The sequence below is a fragment of the Meriones unguiculatus genome, chromosome 10 (genome assembly GCF_030254825.1).
Source record: "Meriones unguiculatus strain TT.TT164.6M chromosome 10, Bangor_MerUng_6.1, whole genome shotgun sequence".
In the NCBI taxonomy this organism is placed as follows: domain Eukaryota; kingdom Metazoa; phylum Chordata; class Mammalia; order Rodentia; family Muridae; genus Meriones; species Meriones unguiculatus.
The window spans coordinates 2,888,798-2,915,908 of record NC_083358.1 but is presented as its reverse complement, the minus strand read 5'-3'; the positions used below and the strand labels follow the sequence as shown (position 1 = coordinate 2,915,908).

The following is a 27,111-nucleotide window of genomic DNA, read 5'->3' as shown; positions in this document are numbered from 1 at the left end:
CAGACTTCCTTTTTCACTATCGTGGGCACACATGCTGTGAGCCCCGTGTCGTCAGAAGCCTGCAGCCCTGTGGCATTGAGCCTGCTCAGGGCACCTTGCACACACTCCATGGGAAGTGTGGCCCCTGCAGTGTTGCCCCTCTCAGGGCCAAGACACTGACCTGTGGCTTCCCGCTGCTGGTACTCCCTGCTCCTGAGCACTGGGTGTGACACCCACATCCAGGGGTGGTGTTTGCGGAGCTGAGGCAGCAGGTGGTGCGTGATGAGGCCCACGGTGCCCGCCAGGACGAAGAGCACGATGCTGAGGAACGGCTGCGGGAGAGGTCGAGGGTCAGCAGGGGAGAGGTCAAGGGTCAGCAGAGACACACTGGTGAGTAAGGCAGATACCCACTGTTACTCCTCCGTCTCCACATGTGCGCGTGTACATGCAGAGGCAGTTGGAGGTTAATCGTGGGTGTGTTTCCTCTGGTGTCATTCATCTTGTGCTTCTGAGACAGGCTCAGTGTAGCCCAGGCTGGCCGGCAGGGCAAGTGTACACTGAGCGTGCTTTGACCTTGCTTCCCTGGAATGGGAAGATCTGTGTGTGAGCTGCTGAGACCAAGGCTGGGAGAAGGCCCCAGAGGATGCTGGGAGAATCCCGTCACCTCAAAACATCCTAAGTGTGTTGTAGGACGAGTGAGCAGAGTGCAGAGCTGCTGGAACACACACCAGGATTGATGTGACTGTGAGTGTGGCCCATGTCTGTGGACACGTGGTGGGATTCACCTCCTCAGCTCTTCTGGACAGCCTTCCTGTCATGTGACTCCTGAGGTAGCCCAGACACAGAGCCTCCCCCTTTAGTGACCCCAGCTTGTCACACCACCAACCGCCCTCAGTTACACACTCCTCCATCACCCTTGCACACACAACTGCACCCCATGGAGGGGAGCTGGCGCAAGGGAGATCAGAACATGGTTGTCTGAGCATGTGTCCTTCATCCTCTGAGCCCCCAGCCTACCCCTGACCCCACTGAGAGAGCAGAGCTCAGGCACACCTACCCGTAAGGACAGGAAGACGGTGCTGGCACTGACAGCGAAGGACAGGATGGCGGCCGCTGCACACACGACCAGGTCAGACCTGAGAATGTCCTTCTGGGGAGAGAAGGTCAGTTATGAGGTCAGCATCATCTATGAGTGCCCTCCCTCACAAGGACACCGACACACACACAGACACACCAGGGCAATAACACACACGTCCTCCCTCACCAGGATACTAATGGAGACTGACAAACCAGGAGGCACCCCTCACAGCTGACCTGTGTGTGTCTCGGGGTGAGGTAGGTGTGGCCACTGGTTGAGCAGCCGTGGGTTGGGGAGGATGTGGCTGTGTACACATGAGAAGCTGAAGGTCCTGCCCCACAATGTCAGAAGCAACAGACAGGGTCCCCGCACACCTCCAGAAGGCCCCGGTGTACAGGGCCTCTCCGAGCACAGCTGACACTAACGGCCCCTTTGTGGCCGTGGGTGTGAGCTCGCCCACAGCGGGGACAGCAAACAACCAAGATATACAGAACATATTAACCACTGAAGACATTACGGGACAGACTTCCTGTAACCCGTCCCTGTTTTTCCAAACTTCACCTGCACGCCCTACTTCTGCAGCAGGAGACCAGCGCATTCTCTGGGTTGGAAAAGAATGCAAGGGAAAGGAATAAAATTGTTCAGGAGGGCTCCTGGCTAGCTAGGAGCCTCCACTGAGTGAGAAGAATGTGCTTGAAATTACAGCTGGATCCAGTAAGAACAGTTTTGTCTGTTTAAATGTATGTATGGCCATTATATGTTTGTTTTTTTACTGATCTTAAGTGGTTAATATGTTCTGTATATCTTGGTTGTAATTAAGTTATTAGGTATGTTTAAAGGTTAAATTCAAACTCTTGTTTAGAACATAAATGTGTTCCTACATGTCTCTAAGGTCTACAAATACATGTTTAAATAGCAACAATGTAACTTGCCCTGCAATGTGATGCGACTCCGCCATCTTGAGATTGCTAAGTAGTGTGGGTCAGGGAAAGAAAAAAAACTTACAGAACCTCTTAGTCACAATAAATTCTGTTTATCATCCTATTTCCTTTTAGACTAAGAAGACAAGTCTCATTTTAAATTGGTAAATTTAACCTCTGTCTCTACTCTGAATGTGTCTCAGCAGATTTTCACCTGTTTGACTCTATTCAGAGATCAATTATGTACTGCAAGCTAAAATCTGGACTTGTTGGAAGCTGATATGATTGCTCCCTGCCTCTTCAGGTGGATCAACTAACCAGATGCTTCTGAGGACTGCCCTATTGGCCAGCCTTTGACTGGCATGTCAGCCTTCCTAGCCCCTGATGCCAATGGTCCTATTGTCAAACTGAAACAGTTTCAGAAGATGAGACCCTCAGCCTAAAATCCCACCTAGCAGGCTGAAATGCTAAGTCAAAAGGGGCTCCCTGACATTAGCTATTATCTTGGGGACCTGCTTAACTGGAATAGGAACTAGTATTGCAGCAACTGGACTAAAATCCTGGAGAGATCCTAGATAGAAAAGATTCCAGAGGATGGTTTAAATGCTGGTATAATAGTTCTTCTTTGCTTACTAGCCTTATATCCACCCTGAAGGGACCCCTACTCATTTTGATTTTTACCTTTGGGCCTTGTGTTTTAAATCACTTAATGGCTCATGAAGAAATGTTTGGGAGCAATACAGTAATGGTATTTAGATCCCATTGTGGAACAAGGGGTCATATCTGGAAGACCTAAGATTGGGTCTTAAATGATCATGAGAAGGGGGAATGAGAGACCAAAGACTTAAAAATCAGTAGGTATTGTTTAAAGTTTAGCCTTAATGTCCAGAGGAGAAGAACTAGCCTCACTGCATTCTTTCCTGCCCACTAATTATACAGAAACCGGCCCATATGATCAGGCCAGAACTGTAGTCTTGGCGTCTAAAGTGGACCAATCATTTCAAAAGTCAATTTCCCTTACCCAATTGTGTAACGCCAAAGCATGTAAGTCCCTGCTTGTGTTTTTTCCCTTTAAAAACTCTGTACCCCTAGACCTGGGGGCCGCATTCCTGTTTCCACAGGAAGTTTGTTTCCTGTGTTTAAACACATATGCAATTGAAAAAGCCTCATGTATTTACAGTGGAGCGTATTCCTGGTCTTTTGGGGTTTGAGAAAAGGATGTATTTCCACTCCAGGCCACACTGACCATACATTTCACTCAATGGTCAGCTCTGTAAACAACCAAACAATCACCACCCTCCAGCTGCTTAAATAAGCACAGGCCTGTCGGTGAGTGTGAGAGCCACCTGGCTCTTTCACTGACTTTTGACTTTAAACAAGTGTTGTTTCTTCCCATCATGCCACCAACAGGTGTGCCAACAGGTGGAGCTGGACAGACGTGGGGATGAGAGGAGCATTTGGACACTGATGTGGGGTGGCGTCAGGGTTGGGGAGTCAGGAAGCCCACAGTACTCATGCCACTGCACGCCACACACCCACATCCCTGTGCTCAACCTCCTCTCGAGAGCTGACAAGTAAACATGGGCAGCCCCGCTTGTGGGCATGCTTACAAGCTTAAGCTCAGCTTCTTGCACAGCCCCCTGCCTAGGAGATGCTGCTGCCTGCAGTGGGCCTCCCATACCAGTTAACAGGCCCCAACAGGTCACAGGCCAGAGTGATATGGACGACTTCCTCAGTCCATGCTCCCAACACACGTGCCTCAGTCTGCCAAGTTGGACAGACGGCAGCTTGATATTTGATTTATTTTAGCTCATTGCCAGCCAGGGGACCGGGACTCAGAAGCCTAGGAAGGTGTGCCTCTCGAGTTCTGGGATTAGCCATGTAACCCGCCACGTGTGGTTTCCACACAGGGTGAACTCATGGCTCTGTGCGGGCAAGTGCTCTACCCCCTGAGTCCCAGCCAGGCGCTGTGGCTCGTCAGATGGGCATGCCCTTCTGTGAGACACAAACCATCACAAGGCCTCTCTCTGCTTACACGCTGTCCTCATCCATTTCCTTCCCATGTCTAAGTTTCACACAGCACTGTTGAGGAACAATAGGCTCATCTAAAAGGTAAAGCCTGTTGAGGTTTGGAGATGTACTCATTTTTGTCCCGTGAGTGTGAGCGCTTTGGCTGTATGTGCACACCTGGTGCTGTGGAGGCCAGAAGACAACCACGTGGGTGCTGGGAATCGAACCCAGGTCCTCTGTTAGAATAGCGAGTGCTTATAACTGTTAAACCATGGCTCCGTTTGTAGCACGGTGAGATTTGACATACACCGACCTCCATCACATTGACTGTTAACTTAATATTAAATGTAAATTAGCCTAGTTACGGGCTGGGGGGCTCCCTTCAGGCGTTTGCCCTCTCTATCCCTCTGTTCACCTAGCTGTGTGGGACTGACACACTCCATGTGTAAAAGCTGCTCTTGTTTCCATAACGTCAGATAAATGGGACCAGATAACAGGCACTTCTGTCTATTATCTATCTATCTATCTATCTATCTATCTATCTATCTATCTATCTATCTATCATTTATTTTGGTTTCTTTTGTTTCGTCTTAGCCACTGTCCTATTGCTGTGAAGAGATGCCATGACTGAGGCAACCCTGATGAAGAAAGGGTTTAATGGAGGCTGGCCTGCACTTTTACACACTAGTCCATGACCATCACATTGGGAAGCAGACAGGCATGGCGAGGGAGCAATAGCTGAGGGATTTCCATCCTTCTCCACAGGCAGCAGAGGGAGGCGTGGCCTGCTCGGTGCCTGCCACAAGTGACACAGGTACTTCAGCAACATCACACCTCAGAATCCTCTTCCAACATCAGCTGGGGACTGAGTGTGCAAATGTGTAAGACTAGAGGGGCATCTTTATTAAACCACCACGTACAGTGGTTACTTTGGTGTTTGTTCCTGGCTATTATCTATGGACTTACCCCTCTTTGCTGCTGAATAGTGTTCTTTGCCTGGTGTACTATGGTGTTTATTCACACGTGAGCAGGCGTCTGAATGTGCGCCCAGTTTTCATTGCTCTAAATAAAACTCTATGGATATTCATGATGCATCTCTAGACACAGGCTTCCTTTTTTCTTGTGTAAATATCTGGGGATAAAAGGCCCGGGTGTGTGGATTGTTGGGGCTGAGGCTTTTAAGGAAATTCTAAACTGTTTTTAAAATAACCACAAGCCTTCTGTGCTCTGGGTGTGTCCAGAAGTTGCACAGTCTCTCAGGGACGTCAGGGCTGGGTGTGCACGCAAGGGCTCTTCATTGCAAATAGCTGTCCCTAGTCCATGTCCTGTTGTCTTCATGCACCTTCTTCATGGTTTCAAATGAAAACAGAAGTCAGAATTTGCTAATTTGTGACACAGCGATGGATTTCTGTGTTGCTTGGAACTGTCCCTTTGTAAGCAGCTGACATCATAAAAGCAGGTCGAAGCCAGGTCTCGGCCTCGTTCCCTTCTCCCACCAGTGTGTTTACAGTCACTGGAGTTTGAAGGACTGTGTGACACAGGAGCCCAATGCCATTCTGTCATGGAAAATGTTCAAGTGCTAAGATTTATGTTTACACTTTCGTTTTATGTGTGTCTCTGTGAGCATGCCACTATTCACCCTCAGAGGCCAGAGGAAAGTGTCGGTCCTCGGAGCTGAAGCAGGTGTGAGAACAGGGAAGCAAGCTTCTGCTCGGCCCAGGCTCCTCCAGCTCAGCTCATAATGTGAGGCTTTTACACACTCTGTTGTCCGTTTGCCACTGATTTGCAGATCCGGGAAAATGAGGCTTCTCTTGCAGCCAAGATTGACAGGTGGGTGTCCCTGCCTTTTTCAGCAGACAGGATGACTAACCTGACCTCTGCTTCATTCTCACCTCTAGGGTGTCCAGGCCTTCACTGGACACATTACCTTGCAACCCCAGACTGATTTCTCTCCACTGTATGGTGTGAGAGCTGAAGACCACGTTCAAATTCCCTCAGAGGCCCCTGGACAAGGACTTCCTGCCCTGTTTACCCTCAGCTGTGCAAATCCGGCCTTATTCTTCTCTCGGGAGTTTTGTTATTTTCAATAAGAAAGGGAGCACACTGGGTCAGACAGTTTTGCTTCTCAGGCGGGTTTGTTTGGACAGTTTATCTGCTGCTCTGCCCACCCTCCCTCACATCTGCCCAATCTTTCTAACCCTGGGCTCTAGTAAGGATTAGCACTTACAAATCCACACAGGATGGCTGATTCTGATTGTGACGTTTAATTTTCACACCCCTTTCTGCCGTCCTCGGATCTGATAATCCCCCCTGATCCCCAAAGGGTCCTCCTCTGCCTCCTTTCACACTAGGCTTTCCCACTGTCTTTCAAGTCTTCAAGCAAGCCACTCTTTTCCTAAATAAACCTTAATCGTATGCCAGTGCTGTGAACTTGATTCTCTTGGGAATGTTTTTGAAGTGCATGAAGCATTAAAAAAATATTTTAAAAGGCTTGGAGGCTTTATAAACCTGTCTTCCCACCCAGAGTCAGGGAGGCTTGTCCGAATAAGGAGCCTCATTTACACTCTCATAGGCCGCCCCCTCTCCACTCCTGGGCCTTCGTCTCTGTTCTCACTCCTATGTTCCCTCTGTTGTGAGCTGGGCTCTGGCTTCTCTGCTGAGGTTGTTTTGAGTTTGTTCCTGTGCTTGCTCTTGCTTTCTACATTTTCTTTTCCCTGCCAGCATTCGTGGATACCTCCAGCAACCAAAATTTACATTTGTTCTCAGTATGTTAAACATTTAGAATTCATTGTGACCTTGTGTGTGTAGGAGGTACACATGCATGCACACACACACACACGTGTGTGTGTGTGTGTGTGTGTGTGTTTGTAGTTAGAAGCTGGATGTCAACCTCAGCTCTCATTCTTCATCAGCTCTCCATCCAGTTTTTTGGCATAGAGCCATTCAGATAGGTCACACTGGCTGCCCAGCCAGCCCCTGGGATCAGCTTGTCTCCATGTCCCCAGTGTGTGCATGGGGCAGGGCTTACAGGTACACAGCTCACACCCAGTCTTTATGTGTGGGTTCTGGGGCTTGAACTCAGGTCCTCATGCTTGCACCTCCCCAGCCCGACTGTGCATTTCTGGATGGACTCATACCTCTTCCCTGAGAGGTGTATAAGAAGCAGTTCCAGCTCTACGCAAACTAAAGATTTAGACAGAGAGGGGACCAGGAGAGTCTGGATGCTGCAGTGAAAAGCTGAGCGATGCTTATTCACAGTACGAGGCTTTAATAACAATGTGTTGGTCCATGCTGAGTGTAATGAATGTGTCCGCGGCAAGCTTGGCCGTTGAGAACGGTGAGCACTCGAGGAAGGTGCAGCACCTGGAAGGCTTGTGCACAGGCACAGGGAAAAAGTGTCGAACACCCTGAGGACGCAGCTCTGGTCTTTACCCTCGGGCACATTGTGGGGCTGAGGTGTGTGCATGGCCCTTCACATCTTGCTCCTGCAGAAACGCACAAGCAGCTCCTTTTACAAGCAGTGTGTCTCCTTGTAAGGTCCTTGAGAAGGCTGGCATTCCGGGGGAAATCAGTGCCCCGGACTAGTGTGGGACAAAAGAGTCAAAACAGGGCGGGGCTGGGCAAAAGCCACAATTAGAAGGTCCTCAGAGCCTCCAGACAAAGCTGGCAGGAGGGAGGCAGAAGAGGGCAGAGGGGACGTGTCCACAGTTGGAGGCAGAAGGCGTTTTGCTGTTTTGTTTTTGTTTTGTCTTGTTTAGTTTAACATGCAGCAGGGGCTGGGGAAGCCAGCCTCTGCAGGCAGATCTGCCCATCCTGTGAAAAACACGCTCACACATGGTTCTCCTCCGAGGTGACCACAGACATGCTGTGAGGCCACTGAACATGCCACTTCCCATGGACAAAGCTTATAGGAGACCACAAAACTGCAGCCTCGAGAGAGCTCAGGGGCAGAGCTGTCTTCCAGGGGGCCCTGCTCAATCCCGAGAGCCTACAGGGGGGTGGAGGACACACCCGCCTCCGTGAGCCTGCCCTCTGACCCCTGGCCACACCGTGGCGGATGCGCCCACTCTTCTCACAGCAGCGGTAAATGCGGTTTCCCTAAGAGAGCGTGAAAGGCAGAGGGAGCTCTTCTCGTCTGGCCGCATTGTCGCCCACCGTGTGCACACCTGGCCCGAGGCGGCTGCTACCAGAATGGACAAGATGGCAGAGTCCCGTCTCCATAGTCCTGGCACCGAGGGGACCCGGGACATAGACCCGGGGACACGGTCTCCCAGCTGTCTGGGTCGGAGTGAGCCCTGCCCAGGAGCCCGCAGAGAGGCCATGCACGCCACTTGGCAGCGGCTTCCCTTCCCGCTCGGGGGTGAGCTCTGCACCCCGGGCCTGTTCTCCGGCCCTGAGCTCTCCTCACACTCACGCTGATCTGTCTTTGGGTGCTGTCCTGGTTCCCTTTTGGTCACCGTGATAAAACACGCTAAGCAACCTGGGGATGTTCGGGTGTCTGGCTTACACTTCCAGGCCACTGTCTGTCACTGAGGGACGTTGAGGCAGAGACTCAGCTCAGAAGCCCCGGAGGAGCTCTGGGTGCTGCCTCACAAAGGGAGTGGAGGAAGCTGAGAGTGTGTGTGAGTGTGTGTGTTGACAAGTACAAAGCCACGTCAATGATCCCGAAGCCAGGCAACCCACAGAAAATTATGAAAAACCGTTACCTTACGGGCTCAAGAGGAAAGCTTTTCAGATCAAACCTATGGACCCTTCATCAGCGTGCACAAACCAGCAGGTGCGGCTCCCACACCCCACACAAAAGCAGAGCCTTTGCTTACATAGACCCCATCTACCCATGACCCAGACGGCCGAGGCGCCCTGGTCTGGGGCGGCATCTGCCTCAGGGTGACCCAGACACTGTGCAGGGCGGCTCAGGTGCCATGTGTCCAGGACCCAGTGTCTCCCCCAGCTGATGGCAGACCCTCCTCCCTTTCCTCCTCCCCTCAGCTGGCGGCAGAATCCCCACCTCTCTCCCTCCCCTCAGCTGGCGGCAACCCTCCTCTCCACCCCACCCCGCAGCTGGCTGAGGACAAGGGCGTGCCCTCAGGATGCTGCCCTGTCAGGTGCAGGCCTTACCACAGAGTCCTTGGCTCCCTGAGGGACGGGGTTGGCGGCTGGCTCCTCCAGCTTCTGGCGGAGACATTGAGGAAGCAGGCTGCACTGGACAAGGGACCTGAGAGTGAAGGGGCAGAGGTTGGTTTTTGGGTCATGTGGTTCTCAGGTCTCGCCCCAGCAAGGGGCCAACCCGAGCAAAACCACAGGACCCACCCGGAAGCCACGGGGACATGTTGATTTTAACTTCAGTGACTCATTGTCACAATTGTGCACCTGTGCGTGGCGGTGGGCACGCCTATGAGGGCCTGAGCACAGCCTTGTGGACTCAGTTTCCCCGTGTCTTCTGGGAACCAGGCCCCGTTCCCAGCTGAGTCACCTCACCGTCCATGTTGTGATTTTTAAATTTAGTCCCCCCAAAAGTGTCAGGCACTAAGCGTGTCAGCACCATCAGGGGGACCTCACACCCTCCCCGGTCCCCCGATGTGCCCCACTGAGAGCAAGAGCAGTCGCTAACTGGCCAGGCCCATACTTGACGCTAAAGGTCACGGTTCACATGACTTTTTAAAGCTTTTCTCTGTTTCCCCATTTTCCTCTGCCTCTCACCCTGGACACCACCGGCCTCATTCTGTGTCACTGGCAGCTCCGAGTTCCCACAATTTAAAAGTTACGTAAGTCTGGTCAAAGCCCAGGACATGCTGTTACCAACACCTGACACTCCCCTTGACGTTGTTCAGAGGACTTCTAGCCCCCAGACACACACCTACACTTACAACAGGTGCCGCTCAAGGCCCTGACACACACACTGTAAAGTTCCAGGGCTCTGGCTGAACAAGAAGGAACAAAGTAAGACCAAAGCCTGGCTTCCAGGACATGGTTTCTCTGAATAGGGTGGCCTCCGAGTCAGGCACCAGTGGGTCGGTGTGCAAAGTGAGGCTGTCGGTGACTACCCTTTCTGCCTCACAGTGAAAGAAGTGCCAAGCGTGGGTGCCTGTGTGCTCCCCGCAGACATGCTCGCTGGCAGAGTTGTCCTCGGTCTCGGTCACTTCAGCTCAGCCCTGCGCTGCTCATGTGCGTGCGGTGCACAACCAGCTGGCCTAAAGCGAGTGTTAAAGGGCATGGGGCACCTGATGGCCCCCTCCACCTCAGCCCGCTGCCTGGGGAAGAAGGAACCATGGGAATGGAGAGTGTTTGTCACAGCTGAGCTCAGAATTTCTGTAAGATCTGTGGGTGTGCCGTCACACTTTTATAACTCCAGTGCAGACACAGACACAGGCCCCTGGCACCAGCCCAGTGTAACTGACAAGCTCCAGGCCAGGTAGAGACTCCTGTCTCAAAAGAAAACGGTGAAACACAGCCGAGGGATGACGCCTGAGGATGAACTCTACACTCTACACTCACATACATGTAGACATGCATTTACACACACAAACACACACAAATGTCCTCCCCACATACACACAAAAACACACTCTCACACACACCATACACTCACACAGAAAACATACAGTCACGTTCACACCCACACACGCACAGGGAGCACGGGACAGCTACTCACAGGAGCACAGCCGGGTCGCTGCTCTGCCGGCTCAGGTGGTAGGACAGCGCGACCAAGAGGCCACAGAAGGCGGAGAACAGCGCGGGGATGTGCTGCGTGCTCCAGGGCTCCTGCAGAGACAGCAGAGGGCTGGAGAGACATGGGGACTCGCCGCATGGTGGGGCCCTGAGTGTGTGTGTGTGTGTGCCCCTCAGAGCCTTGAGTCCCCCTCGGGAGCTGAGCGTGTGCCAGGCTGTTCTCCCAGTGTGTCATCACTGCCACCTTTCTTGCTCTGTCTTGGCTCTGGCTTTTGAGATGGGGAAGCACAGGCTGGCCTTGAACTCGCTGGACTTTCCCGAGTGCTGAAAGTGCAGGTGTGCACCTCCTCACTCGGGGATGTCACAAAAGGAGGCTGGAACCTGGGCTTTGTGCACATGGGACAAGCATGCTACCAGCTACATTCCCGAGAGTTGCTGACACTGTAGTCAGGACAGTTGTGAACTCAGGGTGCCCTTGTAGGGGGAAGTGCCAGAGTCCCTGAGAGGAGAGCATGTGGAGGTCATTGTGCTCAGCCATGCCTCCTGTAAAGTACGGTCCTCCCAGGTCTCTGGAATCCCACCCCTGTGTGAGTGAGCTTGGGGGAGCCCTGAGAGAGAATGCAGCATGCGGAGCTTGACTGAGCAGCCGTGGAGAGGGCTTTCCCAATGCCAGGGTGGCAGTTCTGTGCCATGGCTGTGTGGCACGCTCCTGTGCTCCTGGAGGGCAGGCTGGCTCCCTCCCCCTGCTGTTGGTGCCTGCCAAGGAACAGACCATTGTCTCACACACACCCCGGTGGGGGGAGGGGGGGAGACTACACCAGGCAGCTGAGAGTTTCTCAGCCTCATGGTTCCCCTGGTGCTGGCTGCTCGTGTGCCCTTTCCCATGCATGGTGCTTCTCCATTACTGAGGGGCCGTGTGGATCATGCCCTCAGAAAGGCCGCTAGGTGTGGCTACACACACATACACCAGCATCTGCTTCGCCCCCACCGGGCCTGGCAGCAGCAGGCACCCTGTCTCGCCCCAGCTTCCTTTAGGACCTTCAAGGCCACGAACACTATTTAACAAGCATGAAAGGGACTGATGGAGTGAATCTGAGCAATTGGCACCCCCCTCCCACAGCTTAGGGTTCAGACCCCAGAAGAGACGGGGAGGGCTGCTGGTCATTTAACTGTCAACCCAACAGACCTAAAATCCTAGGGAGAGTCTCGCTGATGAACCCTCTGATCATTCTGTGGGTGCATCTGCAGGGAACGGCTGTGACTGACTGTGCAGGACACCCGTCCACCTCGGACAGCACCATCCCTGGTGCTGGAGGCCCTGGGCGGCACAAGGGCACAGAGAGCAGATCAGCAGTGAAGGTCTGGATGTCTGTCCCACTCTCAACTACGGTAGTGACAGGCTAAGTTCCTGCCTTGATTTCCCCACAACAAAGGACTGTGTCCTGGCTCCTCAGCACAGGACAGAGGGCCCATTGAGAGACCAGCCACTGTTCCTTTGGTTTTCCCTCTTCCTTTCTTTTTGTGCACATTGTACCGTACATTGTTTTCTTGTATTGTTCTTTCATGGGTTTGTTTGCTTAGGATGGCCTCAGTGGGCAGGTGACCAAACAGCTGTGTACCGTGGTGACTTTGCCTGCCCCACGCTCCCAGTGCTATAAGCTAGGGCACCTCTGGTCACTGATGGGAGCATGACTCGGGGAGGGACAGGTAGAGAACAGCCGGGAGCGGGGTGGGCTATGTGAGTGCACCCAGGCTGATGGGACAAAGTGCTTGAAATTGCAGCTGGATGGGGTAAGAAAGGTTTTGTCTGTCTGTTTAAATGTACGTATGGCCATTACATGTTTCTGACTGATCTTAGATGGCTAATGTGCTCTGTATGTCTTGGTTCTAGATTAACAGTTATTGGACATATTTAAAGGTTAAATTCAAACTCTTGTTTAGAATATATATATGCATATGTGTGTAGCATCTATAGAGACACAAATGTTTTTAAATAGCAACCATGTGGCCTGCCATGCGATGCCATGTGACTCCACCACCCTGAAATTGGCACATGATGTGGGGCAGAACAATGGAGAGGAAAAATCCCAGAGCCTCTTGGTCACAATGAACTCTGCTTACCAGCCTGCTTCCTTTTAGACTAAGAACACAAGTCTCAACTTAAATTGGTATTGATTTCAGAGACTGGATTATTTCCACTGGTAAAATTTGGTTCTGACTTTTAAAATTATGGTTATGGTTTGTGACTTCACTCCTAAAAAGGGCACTTTATTTTGATTTTTCAAAAACAGATTACTTCTAAAAATATGTTTAACGCTTTGAAATATTTTAAAGTTAATCAGGTATTTTATAACAATGTCTACATGGATTATACACACACACACACACACACACACAGAATTCAGGATTGGGTTTTTCTAGCATGCTGTGTGTGTGATTCAGCCCTGGTTTGTGAAGGTATTCAGATTAAAAGGCTGACTTGAAGTGTGTGCCTGACCACCAGTTCCCGAATGAACAGATAATGCTTTTCTTCCTGGCTGATAGGTTTGGTTTGGCCAGAATAGTTTAAGTACAGTTTGAAATTGTTCTATACTGTTTTGCTACGCACTTGGTTCTAAAACTTATTTGATTACAATGTCAGAACTTGGTAATGGGAACTGCAAATTCTCCACTGTGCTGTATTATGGCAGATAGCAACACCATCAGAGACATCTGTTGGCTATGTTTTAAATTGCCGGCCACAGCCTGTAACAACACGTGGCTAGCCACCATGTTGGTTCAGCGATAAAGAAGGTGGAGCTGTGGTTTTACCGCCATCTTTGCTGAGGTCTACCAGCTGTGTTCAGCTCCCTGCTTAGTGTTAAGTGCAACTTTTGTCCTTTAAGTTTTTGCTGTTCAGTTTTAATGTTGTCATAAGATTTCAGAAGTTCAGAGTTATGACACTGATCAATAGAGTTCTGATAAGCTGATGGAGCACTGACTACTTATTATCCAGTCACAAAGCTTGAGATTTTAACTTCTCTTTCATTGTCTTCTGGAGATAGACTTAAATGTGCTTCTCATCATGATAAAAACATCTGTCTGATGTGTATATCTGATCCAAATGCCATAGCTTTTCCTAGGTCTTAATGGCATCACTCTGCTCCTGCTCTCTTGTAAACACCTGTTACCTGCTTTTTCTAACGTATGGATCTCAATACAATGGTAATAGTAATATACTTCCTTTTGTAAAATAAAATTCATATGAGTTTCAGGAAATCAAAAAAGTCAGAAGACTTGGATCTGGCATAGCTCAAATGGACCCCAGATGAGTTTTTCCCTTGGTCTTGGGATTCTTCACTTTCTTATTTACTAGACAAGTTTTAACTTCTGTCTCTAGTCTGAATTTGTCTCAGCAGATTTTCACCTAGCTGACAGACTCCATTTGGGGATCAGCCATGGACTGCAAGCTGAAATCTGGACTTGCTGGAAGCTGACATGATTGCTCCCTGACTCTTCAGGTGGATCAGCTAACCAGACGCTTCTGAGGACTGCCCCATTGTCCAGCCTTTGGCTGGCATTTTACCTTCCTAGCCCCTGATGCCAACGGTCCTATTGTCAGAACTGAATAAGTTTCAGAAGAAGAGACCTTCTCCCATAATTCCACTTAACAGGCTGAAATGCTAAGTTAAAAGAGGCTCCCTGACATTAGCTGTTATCTTGGAGACCTGCTTAGCTAGAGCACGAACTGGTATTGCAGTACTGGATGTATAAAGCCAGAATTATAAACAGCTTAAAGGCAGGTATTGATAAAGATATTCAGTGACTTGAGAATTCAATCAAACATTTAGAAAGATTGTTGATTCCCTGGCAGAAACAGCAGAACAGAAAGGTCTTAGATTTGTTGTCCTTTACAGCAGGACAGGCTGTGTGCAGTCCTTAGAGAGAAATGTTGTTTTTATGTAAATTACTCGGGAATGATCAGGAAATCTTTAGAAAAAAAAAAGAAAGAAAGAAAAAAAAAAGAAACAAGAAGCCTGGAGAGACACTGAAAAGAGAAGATTGCAGAGGATGGTTTAAATCCTGGCATAATAGTTCTCCTTGGCTTACTAGCCTTATATCCACCCTGATGACACCCATTTTGATTTTTACCTTTGGGCCTTGTATTTTAAATCACTTGATGGCTTTCATGAAGGAATGCTTGGGAGAGACACAGTAATGGTACTCATATCATATTGTGGAAAGGTAAATCTGGAGAACACTGGGGGTCACATCTGGAAGACCCAAGACTGGGTCTTCAAATGATCATGGGAAGGGGGGAGTAAGAGACCAAAGAATTAAAAATTATTTTTTTGGGGGGGGTTATTGGATTAACATTTAAAGCACAAGTCTGAACAAAGGCCTGACAGGTGGAGCCACCTTTGGGGAGGAACCAGCTGTGCTGCATTCTTTCCTGCCCACTAGAGATACAGTTGCTAGGAAACCAGCCCCTCTCTCCTGGGACAGCCAAACAAGGGAAGCCAGACCATTAATGGCTTTGGGGACTTTCTTACAGCAAATCAGTGCAAAATGCAACATCCCCTTTTGTGTTTTGACCAATAGACAACTTGCCAGGCAGGAATCCCCTGCTTTGAGCGCACTGGGAGAGACCAGACTCTAAATCACCCACCTACCCTGAGCATGAGGCTCTTGGTTCTCACTGCTTTGGCAGCAAAGGTGTGTGAGCCCAAGCTATAGTTTGTAATAAAAAGATTCTCATGTGTTTTGTAATGGACTCGACTCGTGGTGGTCTTTGGGGTCTCATGAATCTGGCACAATAGCAGGTGGTTATAGGGTGGTTATAGAGTTATAGGATTTCCTTCATGTACACAATGCAAAGGCCCTTGTATTAACCCACTGTGCACAGAACCAAGGAAGCGCCACACCCTCCTCTAGAGACATCCGCACCCCATGCTTATGGTGCTTTGTTCGATGGAGCAAGGAATTAGAGTCAACCCAGTTTTCTATCAACAGAGGACAGACAGGACAACTTGGGAAAACATATATCTATCGTATACTTACAGAGGAATTTTAATCCAGAAACATGGCTGCTGTGTCAAGGGATCAGATCAACGACCTCAGTCTACATGATCTGGCTGATGCAGACACACCACACACTTTTAATCCCTCTGGCTAGAACACAGACATGCCCTTAGCATGCACTTTTAATCACTAACAAGGAAGGCAAAGTTAGTTTCTAGAAAGAAGCACTGATGGTTGAAGTTGATGTCTAATTGAGGGGCAGAGAAAGTGACAAATCAGAGAAAGATTTGACAGAATGAGCTGGAGATAGATGCCCAGCTCTCACCAGAACCAGGAAAAGGACAGAAGAGAGCAGAGGCCAAGAGGGAGGAGAGAGTTCTGCTGGGAGAGCTGTAGAGAGAACACGCCAGACACAGGAGAAGACAGAAGGAGCCAGAGATTAAAACAGATTGCAGAGTTAGTTTGAGGCCAAGCAGCAATTGACTCAGAAGCTGAGAGAAGCCAGACTGAATCAGTCAGCTGGGAGAGGAGTTTGAACCAGAACAGCTGAGTTGAACCAGCTTTCTGAGCCAGAGCTCAGAAAGAGCTAGAAATATGAACTCACTCAGCAGCAAGACCCAGAGGTGGAAAACATTCTAGACCTACGTTAGATTGATGGAGGCCAGAGGCTTCCAGGTTAGCAGATGGAGGCAGTAAGCCTCCCTGACAACAAATCAGGTGAATAAAAGTTACTTTTACATATACTTATGTATAACACACACACACACACACACACACACACACACGAAGGAAAACCCCGGTTAATCCAGTCAGTGTTCCCCTCCCCCAGGACCCTGTGTGAATTTGCTAACCATGCTAGTCAGTTCACAGCGTTTCAAAGGCGTCTTAGAGCTGAGTCACCATGGACCTTCTGAAGCAGCACTCAGAGGACAAGAGAGAGGTGCAAACGGTTTTACTTTTTAAGCCAAAGCTGTTTAAAATGGTGACGAGGGCTGCTGACTCTCTGTCACTATTTGTCACTTGTTCTGTCCTGAGCAAAGGAAGTGCTCAGCTCTCGGATGAACCCTATTCCCTGCATCCCACAAGCCTCAAGACTCCGGAAACCCCGGGCCAGAGACAGCGGTGAGCATGCAGAAGGACGACATGCCCAGTCACTGGTTCTGTGGGCAACAGTCAGGCATGTGTGCAAGTCACACAGCCACACTGTGTGCACACACAGTCAGGCCATGTGTGTGAGAGTCACACTTCTGAAAGACCGTTCTGGGCTTTTAGCATCTGTGTTTTCCAAACTCAGCCAGGTCCTGGCACGCCCTCCAGACATGTTTACCCATTTGCTTTACAGTTGAAAGCAGCTGATAAACAGTACACTGATGGGCCCGGGTGATGCCCCCAACCCTGTGTGTGTGTGTGTGCGTGTGTGTCCGCACACTTACTTTCACAGCGCTGAAGCAGAAGGCGTGGAGCAGGGCTGCTGCCAGGACACTCCGGCCCACGCTGTACACGGCTGACAGGATCCCGGAAACGGCTGCAACACAAGCACCGCCACAGCGTTCTACGAGGCCCCTCTCACGTCAGCAGAGCTGTAAGCGTGACCCAGGACAAGCTGCCTGTCCTCGGGCCCATGCACAGACACGGGCTGCAGCGTAAGGGAGGCTGGACCGGGCAGGTGACTGCCCATGTGGTGACAGACCAAGGATCAGCGCTGTAAGCTGTTCTCAGGGACATCACGGTGACATGTGTTTGGGGAAAAGATTTCCATGACTCACAACACAGGACACAACACACGCAGATGCACACTGACCCATTCCCACAATGATACCTGCACATGCTTACACACACACACACACACACACACACACACCCTTCCAGTCAAGGGAACCCTCCCCTCGCTGTATCCTTGCTTTTCCCTCACTTCTGAGTCTATGAAACAGACTGGGAACAGCAAACCAGAGCAGGTTTGGACCTAAGGCCAAGGCAAATCTTCCAGCTCCACCCCTTCCCACAGCCCCGGGACCCCTTGGCCTCATCCCTGAGGAGAAGGGAGACTCACCCGAGCCCCCGAAGAGCAGCATGTCTGTCTGCTCCAGGAGGTAGGTGCAGAAGGTGTTGATCTGGGGGAAGAGTCCCAGCAGGGAGAGCACGGGGAAGCAGCAGAGAAATACTGCAGAGAACAGAAGAGGCCACGTGAGCTGAGAGCGGAAGCCACGGCCATAGCCTGCCCTTTCTACCCCAGCAGGGAAACTGAGTAAGCAAGAGGCTCCTTCCACCCAGCCTGCTGGAGGCTGAGAAGAAGAAACATCAATTTGTTCTCAGGGCTCAGGACTGAGGGAGGGGCTCAGGGTGAAGAACCAGACCTGGGACAAGGGAGGATCGAGGCCCGCAGCTCAGGAAAGAGCCAGACCTGGGGACAGGACGGGGAAGTAGAAGGACAGGGAGAGTCCAGGAAGAATGTGCAAAGACACAGCAGTGTAAAATGAAGTTTGCAAAGGAAAAAAAACAGCCACACTTGTGTTAAAGATTCACAAGATCAGCTACTCATGAGCAGGTGACACTGTAGATCCTGGGCCATGCTGCCCTGGCTCATGTTCACCCAGGAGTGATTCATGTTCACCAGCCTTTCTCCACCAGAGGGAACCTTTACGGTGCAGCCGACCCCTGGCTTTCCCAGCTCCGGCGCCATGATGGCCACAGGGACACCTGACACCTGGGACGGCATGTCCCACTCTACCTGGGCTCCTCACCAACATATTTGTTTGAAAAACAAAAATCCAGGCACTCGGGAGGACCCTGATTCCTGCTCCATCTTTCGTGCAGGAAGGAGACTCACACAGCTGTTGGTGCAAAACACAGCTCTCCACTAAAGGAAGGAGCCGGGTGTGAGTGGCTGTGGTTACACAGACAGGCCGCCCAAGGCTGGAAAGCAGCTACACAAGATTTCATTAGTTACAGAATGAAGGCCCAGTGGCTGACGGCAGTGTGTACATATGTGTGTGCTTGTGTGTGTGCTTGTGTGTGTGGAGGGGAGTGTGTGCATGTGTGTGTGCTTGTGTGTGTGGAGGGAGGGTGTGCATGTGTGTGGAGGGTGTGTGTGTGCGCATGTGGAGCCCAGGGGTTGGCTTCAGTTATCATCCTGTTTGTTGCCTCAGGACCTCTTGTTAACCTTGGACTAGCCCGGTTGGTGAGGTTCAAGCCAGCTGTCCCCCTGTGTCTCACTGTGCAGGCACCACCAAGGGTGTGCCCTGCCTCTGCAGGAACAGGTGCTGACACCCGTGGCCCCCCTGCCCACAGGGCAATGTAAGCCCAGCCCAGGGCCAGCATCCTCAGGTCCTCAGGGCTAGTATCCTCAGGACCAGCATCCCCAGGGCCAGCACCTTCAGGGCCAGTATCTTCAGTGCCAGTATCCTTAGGTCCAGCAGCCCCCTGGCCCAGGACATGATGCCCAGCAGTGGGGAGTCTTGTCTGGCTCCTTCGAACACGAGCAAAGGCGATTCTCACAAGGTGGGAAAACAGGGTGAATACTGAGCACATGCAGGTCAGCACAGTGGAAGAACCCACAGAAGAGCTTACTCCTGGCAGGGTGTGGAGGCCCAGGCCTCGAATCACACCTACTCAGCAAGCCCAGACAGAGATCACAAGACCAAGACAGCATGTATTAGAGTGAATTTGAGGCCTGTGGATGTGACTTCAAGCCTATCCCAAAAGAGAAAGTCAGCAGGGGCTGGGGTTAGGGTGGAGTGTGCAGTGCTTAACTAGATGTCTGAGGTCCCAAGTTCAAGCCTTAACACTACTCTTCCATCTATCTATCTATCTATCTATCTATCTATCTATCTATCCTCTATCATCTCTCTATCATCTGTCATCTATCTATCATTTATTTAGCTAGCTAGCCTCTATCTATCATCTATCAATAATCTATCATCTATCTATCCTCTATCTACCTATCTATCATCTGTCTATCATCTATCTATCCTCTGTCTACCTATCTATCACCTATCTATCTATCATCTATCTATTATCTATCTCTCTATCATCTATCTATTATCTATCTTTCTATCATCTATTTATCATCTATCATCCATCTATCATCTGTTTATCTATCATCTATCTATAATCTATCTATCATCTATCTATCCTTTGTCTATCTATCTATCCATCTATCTATCACCTATCTATCTATTATCTATCTATCTATCTATCATCTTTCTATCATCTATCATTTATCATCTATCATGTATCTATCTATCATCTATCATCTATCAATCAATCAATCAATCTATCTATCATCTAATCATCTATCTATCTATCTATCTATCTATCTATCTATCTATCATCTTTCTACTTATCATCTATCACCTATCATCTATCTATCATCTTTCTATCATCTATCATGTATCTATCTATCTATCATCTATCAATCATCTATCTACCTACCTACCTACCTACCTATCTATCATCTATCTATCTATCTATCTATCTATCTATCTATCCATCCCCCTTTTGTTATATTGCACTCAGAGTCTTCTGTAGACACAGCCAAGAAGAAAGCACTCGGCCCCTCCCAGCAGGGATCACATGTGCCAGCCTTTCCACTAAGGACTCAACATACACAGGGGAGTCACGGCGCATCCTGAGCTCAGCCCCGTGACCCTCAAACACTCACCGACCAGGTGGTCCCGGGCTGCCCGCAGAGACTCTGGCGTGAGGAGCTTCAGGCCGTACACGGCGTGGTGGGGCTGGCTGGCCTCAGCCCAGGCATCCAGCAGCAGGACGAGGCCGCAGAGCATGCAGAAGTAGACTGGCCGACTGTAGGCGATGACAGGGTTGTGTCCCTACAGAACAAAGCCTGTCACTGTGACTCAGTGACGCCCGGAGCTCACACCACTTGGTGCAACGGACACTAATCCCCACGTCCATTCCCGCCCTCAGAATCCCAGGGAAGGGGGACAAAAGGCGGGTGCAGAAACAGTGCTTCCTGTTTACTTTCCCAGATCAGACTGACAACCGATCGGCACAGAGGACCGTTCCGGTCCAACAGAATTCCCCCAGGAATGAAGCTGCTACCCCGAGAAAACCGCCTGCCCCGCGCCTTCCCAGGCTCGCTTCTGCTGGCCTGCTCCTTTCAGGCGCGAGACGCCCTGAAACCTTCCTGTGCATCTAATCCAGGCACCCTGTCGACACGAAACAGCGTGTGAGTTGTGAGTGGCGCCAGCTCCTCTGAGGCAGGAGGAAGAAGATGGAGGAGAAGCTGCTGTGGTCAGACCTCAGCGCCCCGCCCGGCTCAACATGGTGGCCAGAGTGCACGGCCAAAGACACACACAACACAACACAAACGAAACCAACAAAACAAAACACAAACAAAAAACAAAACAACACCCCCAAACCAGACCGCACCTCATGGCTGATCCTGGCCGGGTTTCATCGAGGGGAAGCTGAGCCCTCAGGTCTGGGCTCAGCCCCTGAAACACTGTTAAAGGTGCAAACACCCTCACTGTTTTCAAAAGGCCGCGGGAAATTCAAACGGCCAGCGCAGTGGTGACCCTGGCAACCAAGGGTCCATCCAGACCCCGATGGGAGGCGGGAGGAGAGAATCAGCTCCGTAGAGCTGTCACGTGTGTGCGCAGGTTCGTGTATTACACCACCTTACCCGGGAACAGCTGCCCCTGGCCTTGCGCGACCTGAAGTGCCCTCGGTACTTTTCCACGTCACAGATACGTCCTCCGTGTCGCCAACTGAGAAACGGCGCACAGAGCCCAGGACACGCTCGCCCGGCCGCTGTGACTGTGTGTCCTGTGTTCTGGGTCCTGGAGCATCCTGGGCACACTGCTCACACACGGATAACCCTCATCTTCCCCACATCGCCTACGCTCACTAACCAAGCTCTGTGCCCGACGCCGAGGGCGCACCTTCCTCAGCCCTCAACCCCGGAAGTCGATTCATCAAGGCAACTTCACCTGCTCCACTAGGTGGAGAATGGCCTCTTACACGCTCCTTCGGGTCTCCCGTCTGGGCTACAGTGCTTTGCACGCCGGGAGCGCCCTCAAAGCTGTCTGCAAGCCGACCTAGTGTGCGCCTGTTTCCAACCTGCCGTCACCCATGCTGTGGCCGCTGTTCACAGAGCAGCTCGAGGATCCACAGGAGACGGAAATCCCACAGGGACACCTCCAGGCCTAGTGACCAGCCTGCTGCACGCTCTCACACTCACGACAGCTCAGGACTTGCAAAGCACAGAGAAGTCATGGCCATCAGACCCAGCGACTGCACATTGGTTAACAAGATGTGGCTTCTTGCCTGGTTTTGTTCTGGAAAAGTGCATCTCAGACACACTGCAGTCCTCCCTGCCCCCTTCTCCTCCTCCCACTCCCCATCCTCACCCTCTTCCCCCTCTAAATTCCTTCTCAAAGTCCCCCTCCTCTCCCTCCTACCCCCACTGCCTCCTTGCCTCCTCCTGCTTCTCTCCCTCCCTTCTTCTCCTTCTCTTCCTCCTCTCCCTCATCCTCCACTCCTCCTGCTCTTCTTCCAGCACCTTCTCCTCTTTCTTCCTCTCCTCCTTCTCCCATCTCCTCCTCCTCTTTCTGCCCTAATCCTTCTCCTCCTATTCCTGCTCCTTCTCCTCCTCAGTCTCAGGCTTCTTCTCCCCCTTCTTTTCCTCATCCTCCTTCTCATCTTCCTCTTTATCCTCCTTCTCTTCCTCCCCCTCCTCTTTCACCTACTCCTAGTCTTCCTCCCCATCCTCTTTCTCCTCCTCTTTCCATTCTTTTCCTTCTCCTTCTCCTCCCCCCCTCCTACTTATCCGCTCCTCCTTCAACTCCTCTGCCTCCTCCTACCATTTATTATCCTCCTCTTCATCCTCCTTCTACTCCTTCCCTTCCTCCTGCTCCTCCTACTTTCCTTATCCCCCCTACACCTCCATCCTCCTTTTCCTCCTCCAACTCCTTCTCCTCCTCCCCGCTCCTCCTTCTTTTCCTCTATCTCTTCTTCCCCTCATCCATCTCCTACTCCTTTCTCTTCCTCCCCCTCTTGCTCATCCTCTTCCTCTAACTCCTTCCCCTCCCTCTCCTCTTCCTGCTTCTCCTGTTCTTTCTCTTCCTCCACACCCTCCTCCTTTTCCTCCTAATTCTCTTCCTCCTTATGCTTCTCCTCCTTCTCCTCCTTCTCATTTCTCTTCCCTCTCTTCTTCCTCCTCTGTCTTCCTGTTCCTCTTTCTATTCCTCTCCCCTCCTTTTGCTCCACCTTTTCTTCCTCCTCCTCTCCTCCTCATTCTCCTTCTTCTTTTCCTCCTCCTCCATCTTCTACTCCTCCCACTCTTTTCCTTTTCTTCCTCTACCTCATCCCCCTCCTCCTCTGCCTCCTCCTCTTACTGCTTCTCATCTTCCCCTTCATCCTCCTTCTCTTCCTCCTCTCCTCCTCTTTCTGCTCCTACTATACTTCCCTCCTCCTTATCCTACTGCTCCTCCTCTTCCTTCTCCTTCTCTTCCTTCTTTCCCCTCCTCCTTCACCTCCATCTCCACCTCCCCATCTGTTTCCTACTCCTCCTTCTCTTTCTTCTCCTCCTTTCTCCTCCTCTTCCTCCTCCTTCTCTTCCTCGTGCTTTTCCTTCTCCTCCATCTCTTCCCCTTTCTCCTCCTTCTCCTCTTCTTCCCCCTCCTCTTTCTTCTACTCCCCCTCCTCCTTTTCCTTCTCTTCCTCTACCTCATCCCCCTCATCTTTCTTCTCCTACTCTTCTGCCTCCTCCTCCTACTCATCCTCCCCTTCATTGTGGAGAGCCGGGGTTTGGTCGCCATGGCGCTGGCTTCCACCCTCAAAACTGGTAAACAAGTCATAGAGCGCATGACCATTCGGCAATAGCGCGCCAAGTCACGAACCCAGCCCGGGGCGTCATATGGGGTGATGAGTGAGCAGCCAATCAGGGGATGATACGTCATCTCACACCATGGGTGAGCAGCCAATCAGGGAATGATACGTCATCTCACACCACTCTGGTGTGAGCAGGGCTTATGTAAACAGGGCCACTTCGGGGCTCAGGGTCTTCCTCCTTTCATCGCTTGACTGTAATAAAGCTTGCTGCAGAAGGATCCTGTTGTCCGCGTGCGTTCTTGCTGGTGAGATGATTACGCGGGTCGAAACACTTCATCCTCCTTCTCTTTCTCCATCCCCCTCCTCCATCTCCTCCTCCTTCTCCTCTTCCTCCACCCCTCACACTTCTACTCCTCCTTCTACTCCTCTCCCCTTTCTCATTCTTCTTCTCCTCTTTATCACCCTCTTTTTCTTCCTCCTCACCTCCTCCTGCTCCTCTTCCTTGTCCTCCTCCTTCTCTTCCTGCTCCTCTCCTCCTGCTTCACTTTCTCCTCCTTCTTCCCCTCCTTTTTATCATCCTCTTCCTCCTCCCCTTCATCCTCCTAATCCTGCTCCTCCTCTTCACATCCTCCTGCTCTTCTTCCAGCTCCTTCTCCTCCTTTACCCCTCCCCCTCCTCATCTCCTCCTCCTTCTCTTTCTCCTTCTTTCCTTCTTCACTTCCTCCTCCTTCTCCTCCCACTTCTACTCCTCTCCTCCTCCTACTTGTCATCCTCCTCATGCTTCTCCTCCTCCTTCTCATTCTCCTCCTCCTTCTCCCTCTCCTTTTCTTCCCCTGCTCCAGCTCCTCTTCCTTATCTCTTCCTTCTCTTCCTCCTTCCCTCCTCCTGTTCCACTTTCTTCTTCTCCTCCCCTCCTCCCCCTAATTCTTCTACTCCTTCCTCATCCTCCTCCCCTCCTCCTGCTCCCCATCCAGCTCCTTCTGCTCCTCTTCTTCTAGCTCTTTCTCCTCCTTTTCCCTCCTCCTCTTCCAGCTTCTTCTCCTCTTCCTTCTCTTCCACCTTCTCATCCTTCTTTTCTTCCTACTTCCTTCCTCCTCCTTATACCTCCTTCTTTTCTTCTTCCTCCATCTCTTCTTCCCCCTCCTTCTCCTCAAACTCCTTTTTTCCTCCTCCTACCTCTTCTTCCTTTTCTTCCTCCTCCTTCTCCTGCTCTTCTTCCTATTTTTTCTAGTCTTCCTAACCCTTCTTTCATCCCCCACACCTCCTCTCCCTCCTCCCTCTTCTCCTTTTCCTCCCCCTCCTGCTCTTCTTCCTCTTTCTCTTCCTCTTCCTTATCCTACTCCACCTCCTCTTCCTTGCCCTCCTACTAATTCTTTCCTCCTCCAACTCCTCTATCTCCTCCTACTTCTCATCCTCCTCTTCATCCTTGTTCTCCTCTTCCCCTCCTCCCCCTCCTCTTCTCCTTCTGCTCTTCCAACTCCTGTCCTTCTTCCCCTATACCTCTGTCTTCCTGTTTCTCCTCCTCCTCCTCTTCCTCCTTCTCTTCCTCCTTCTCTTTCTGCTCCTCCTTCCCCTCCTCCTTCTCCTCCTGCACCCTTCTCCTCTTGCTCATTATCCTTCTTTTCCACCTGTTTTCCACCTCCTTCTCCTCTCCTCCTCCTTTAACTCCTTCCCCTCCTTCTCCTCCTCCTTCTCTTCCTTCTCTTTGTCCTCCTTCTCTTCCTTCCCCTCCTTCTTCTCTTTCTTTTCCTTCTCCTTCTCTTCCTCCTTTTCCTTATCCTCCTTCTCCTCCTCCTCACCAGGAGGGTGATGGCAAGGGCATGGGACAGGCTATGACAAATGTACAAATATTCAGAGCCTCATGGTGGCCCGCTGAGGGAAGTTCAGAAACGGTGTCTGTGCCCTCATGAGGTGGGGGCAGGGCTCGTGATGCTCACTCTCAGGATGAATCACTTGCAAACCAGCTGCGGGGGAACTCAGGAGTAACAGAATGGAGCCCTGTGCCACCAGAGAAGCTTTCTCTGTTGTGCTGAGCTGGTGTTGTTAAACTCATTCCTATACCTGGGTATTTTTCTTAATGTACAATCATGGGAAGATAGTTTCTGTGTTCACGGTGGGGGGATGGGTAGGCATGGGCTGTGACAGGCAGGAAGGGGGCACAGAACACAGGAGTGTGAAAGCACACGGCACTTGCACAGTGGACCCACAGAGCCCGTCACAGAAGCTGACACAGGTCGGTGTGGGTGTGTCCGGAGTCCCTGTGGGGCCGCCTGGTCAGGTAAGGTGACAGGGCGCAGAGCCAGGGAGCAAGCACAAGGGCGTCATGCACAGGACTTCACATGTGCAAGGAAGGGCTCGCACCGTTGCACGCCTCTTCCCACACAGCAGTTGCTGGAGACGTGGTTCGGCAGTTCACAGCCTGTGCTGCTTTCCCCAGGGACCCGAGCACACACACCGGGACGAGCTCTGCGCAGCCTCACTCTGTGCGGAATCTGTCGAGTGTGACTCAGGCAGGTGAGCACAGCGTGAGTGTCAGGGAACAGAGGGGCAGGGAGTGCGGCAGGGGTGCACGCCTGAGGCAGGGGGATCTGTGCGCTTAGTACAAGGATGGAGGCCGCCACCAACGTTACGCAGAACGGCCTTGGAAATATTAGTGTAAATACTCTCACGAGGCATGACACGGATACCCTGACTCAACCCTCGCACTGCATGTGTGTGACCAAGTTACCACTAAGCCTGAAACACACGTGGTAGTTGAAACACCAGCAGCTTCCCACTCCCACTCAGCAAGTGTCAGACAGCGTGTGAAGCACTTTGCACACACCATTTGATGAGTCACCCTCGATCCCCACTCGATTCGCACACAAGGATACTGAGGCAGCCAGAGGCCCAGAGCACACTCAGCAGAGGTGGGGTCTTCAGGGCAGACGACTGTGTGTGGGACACACATGAGCCTCCCCACGGGGTCACCGTGCCCAAGCACCCACACCCAGGCAGAGCCCAGCACCATGCATGAGGGTCCTGTGTCCAAGACACACACATGGGTGCAAACATGGCCCATAAAGGGGTGTGTGCATTGCCTCTTTCAGTGCAAGCGGAGGAGGGCACACTTACATGTATTGGTGAGGCAGGGTCGGGCTGGACGCTCTAGAACACAAACCAGAGGGCCTGGGTCACCTCACGATTGCAAAGCTCTGTTAGTGACAGTCCACACACATGCCAGCTCACACACCCTCACACTCACACGCACAGAAGCTGGCTCTTGCCTTGAGCAGGGAGTACTGGCAGCTCGCCATCACCACACAGAAGAGCACGACCCACAGGTCTTTGCAGAAGCCACGACTGAGCGTGAGAAAGCCCAGGAGTGAGACCAGGACGCCGAGCACAACCGCCGCCATGTTCTCCGCCACGTCCTCAGTCCTGTGCAGACACAAGCAGCTGCAGTGAGAACTACGAGGTCAGAAGAGCATGTCAATGGGAGCAGGTCCTCACGCTCTGTTCACTGAACTGTCCCCAGCCCCACGGACACCACACACCCAGGTCCTGAGAGTGAGGGAGGACAGGCACCAGGGAGGTGCCCTGCATGGGGCTGGCACCCAGCACACACTCGTAGACAGATGAAATTGAGGCTTGGCGAGCACTTGCACACGCACACACACA

At 51.4% G+C, this 27,111-nt stretch overlaps 1 protein-coding gene across 6 annotated transcripts in view; it reads right to left on the bottom strand.

The window, feature by feature from the left end:
- Pcnx2 (pecanex 2) overlaps positions 1–27,111 on the bottom strand; it is a 94,878-nt gene that overhangs the window by 45,112 nt on the left and 22,655 nt on the right. For 3 of the 6 annotated variants that reach the window (XM_060391784.1, XM_060391786.1, XM_060391787.1), the window contains exons 11-19: positions 26,718–26,871; positions 26,566–26,598; positions 20,318–20,486; positions 17,708–17,818; positions 17,091–17,182; positions 10,640–10,749; positions 9,106–9,202; positions 1,037–1,129; positions 161–311 (exon numbers count right to left, since the gene is read on the bottom strand). In XM_060391784.1, coding sequence (XP_060247767.1) covers positions 161–311; positions 1,037–1,129; positions 9,106–9,202; positions 10,640–10,749; positions 17,091–17,182; positions 17,708–17,818; positions 20,318–20,486; positions 26,566–26,598; positions 26,718–26,871 — 1,010 coding nt within the window. Of the gene's footprint in view, positions 1–160; positions 367–1,036; positions 1,130–7,235; positions 7,473–9,105; positions 9,203–10,639; positions 10,750–17,090; positions 17,183–17,707; positions 17,819–20,317; positions 20,487–26,565; positions 26,599–26,717; positions 26,872–27,111 lie in introns of those variants that run through there. The other 3 variants (XM_060391785.1, XM_060391788.1, XM_060391789.1) reach the window with 3 other exon arrangements.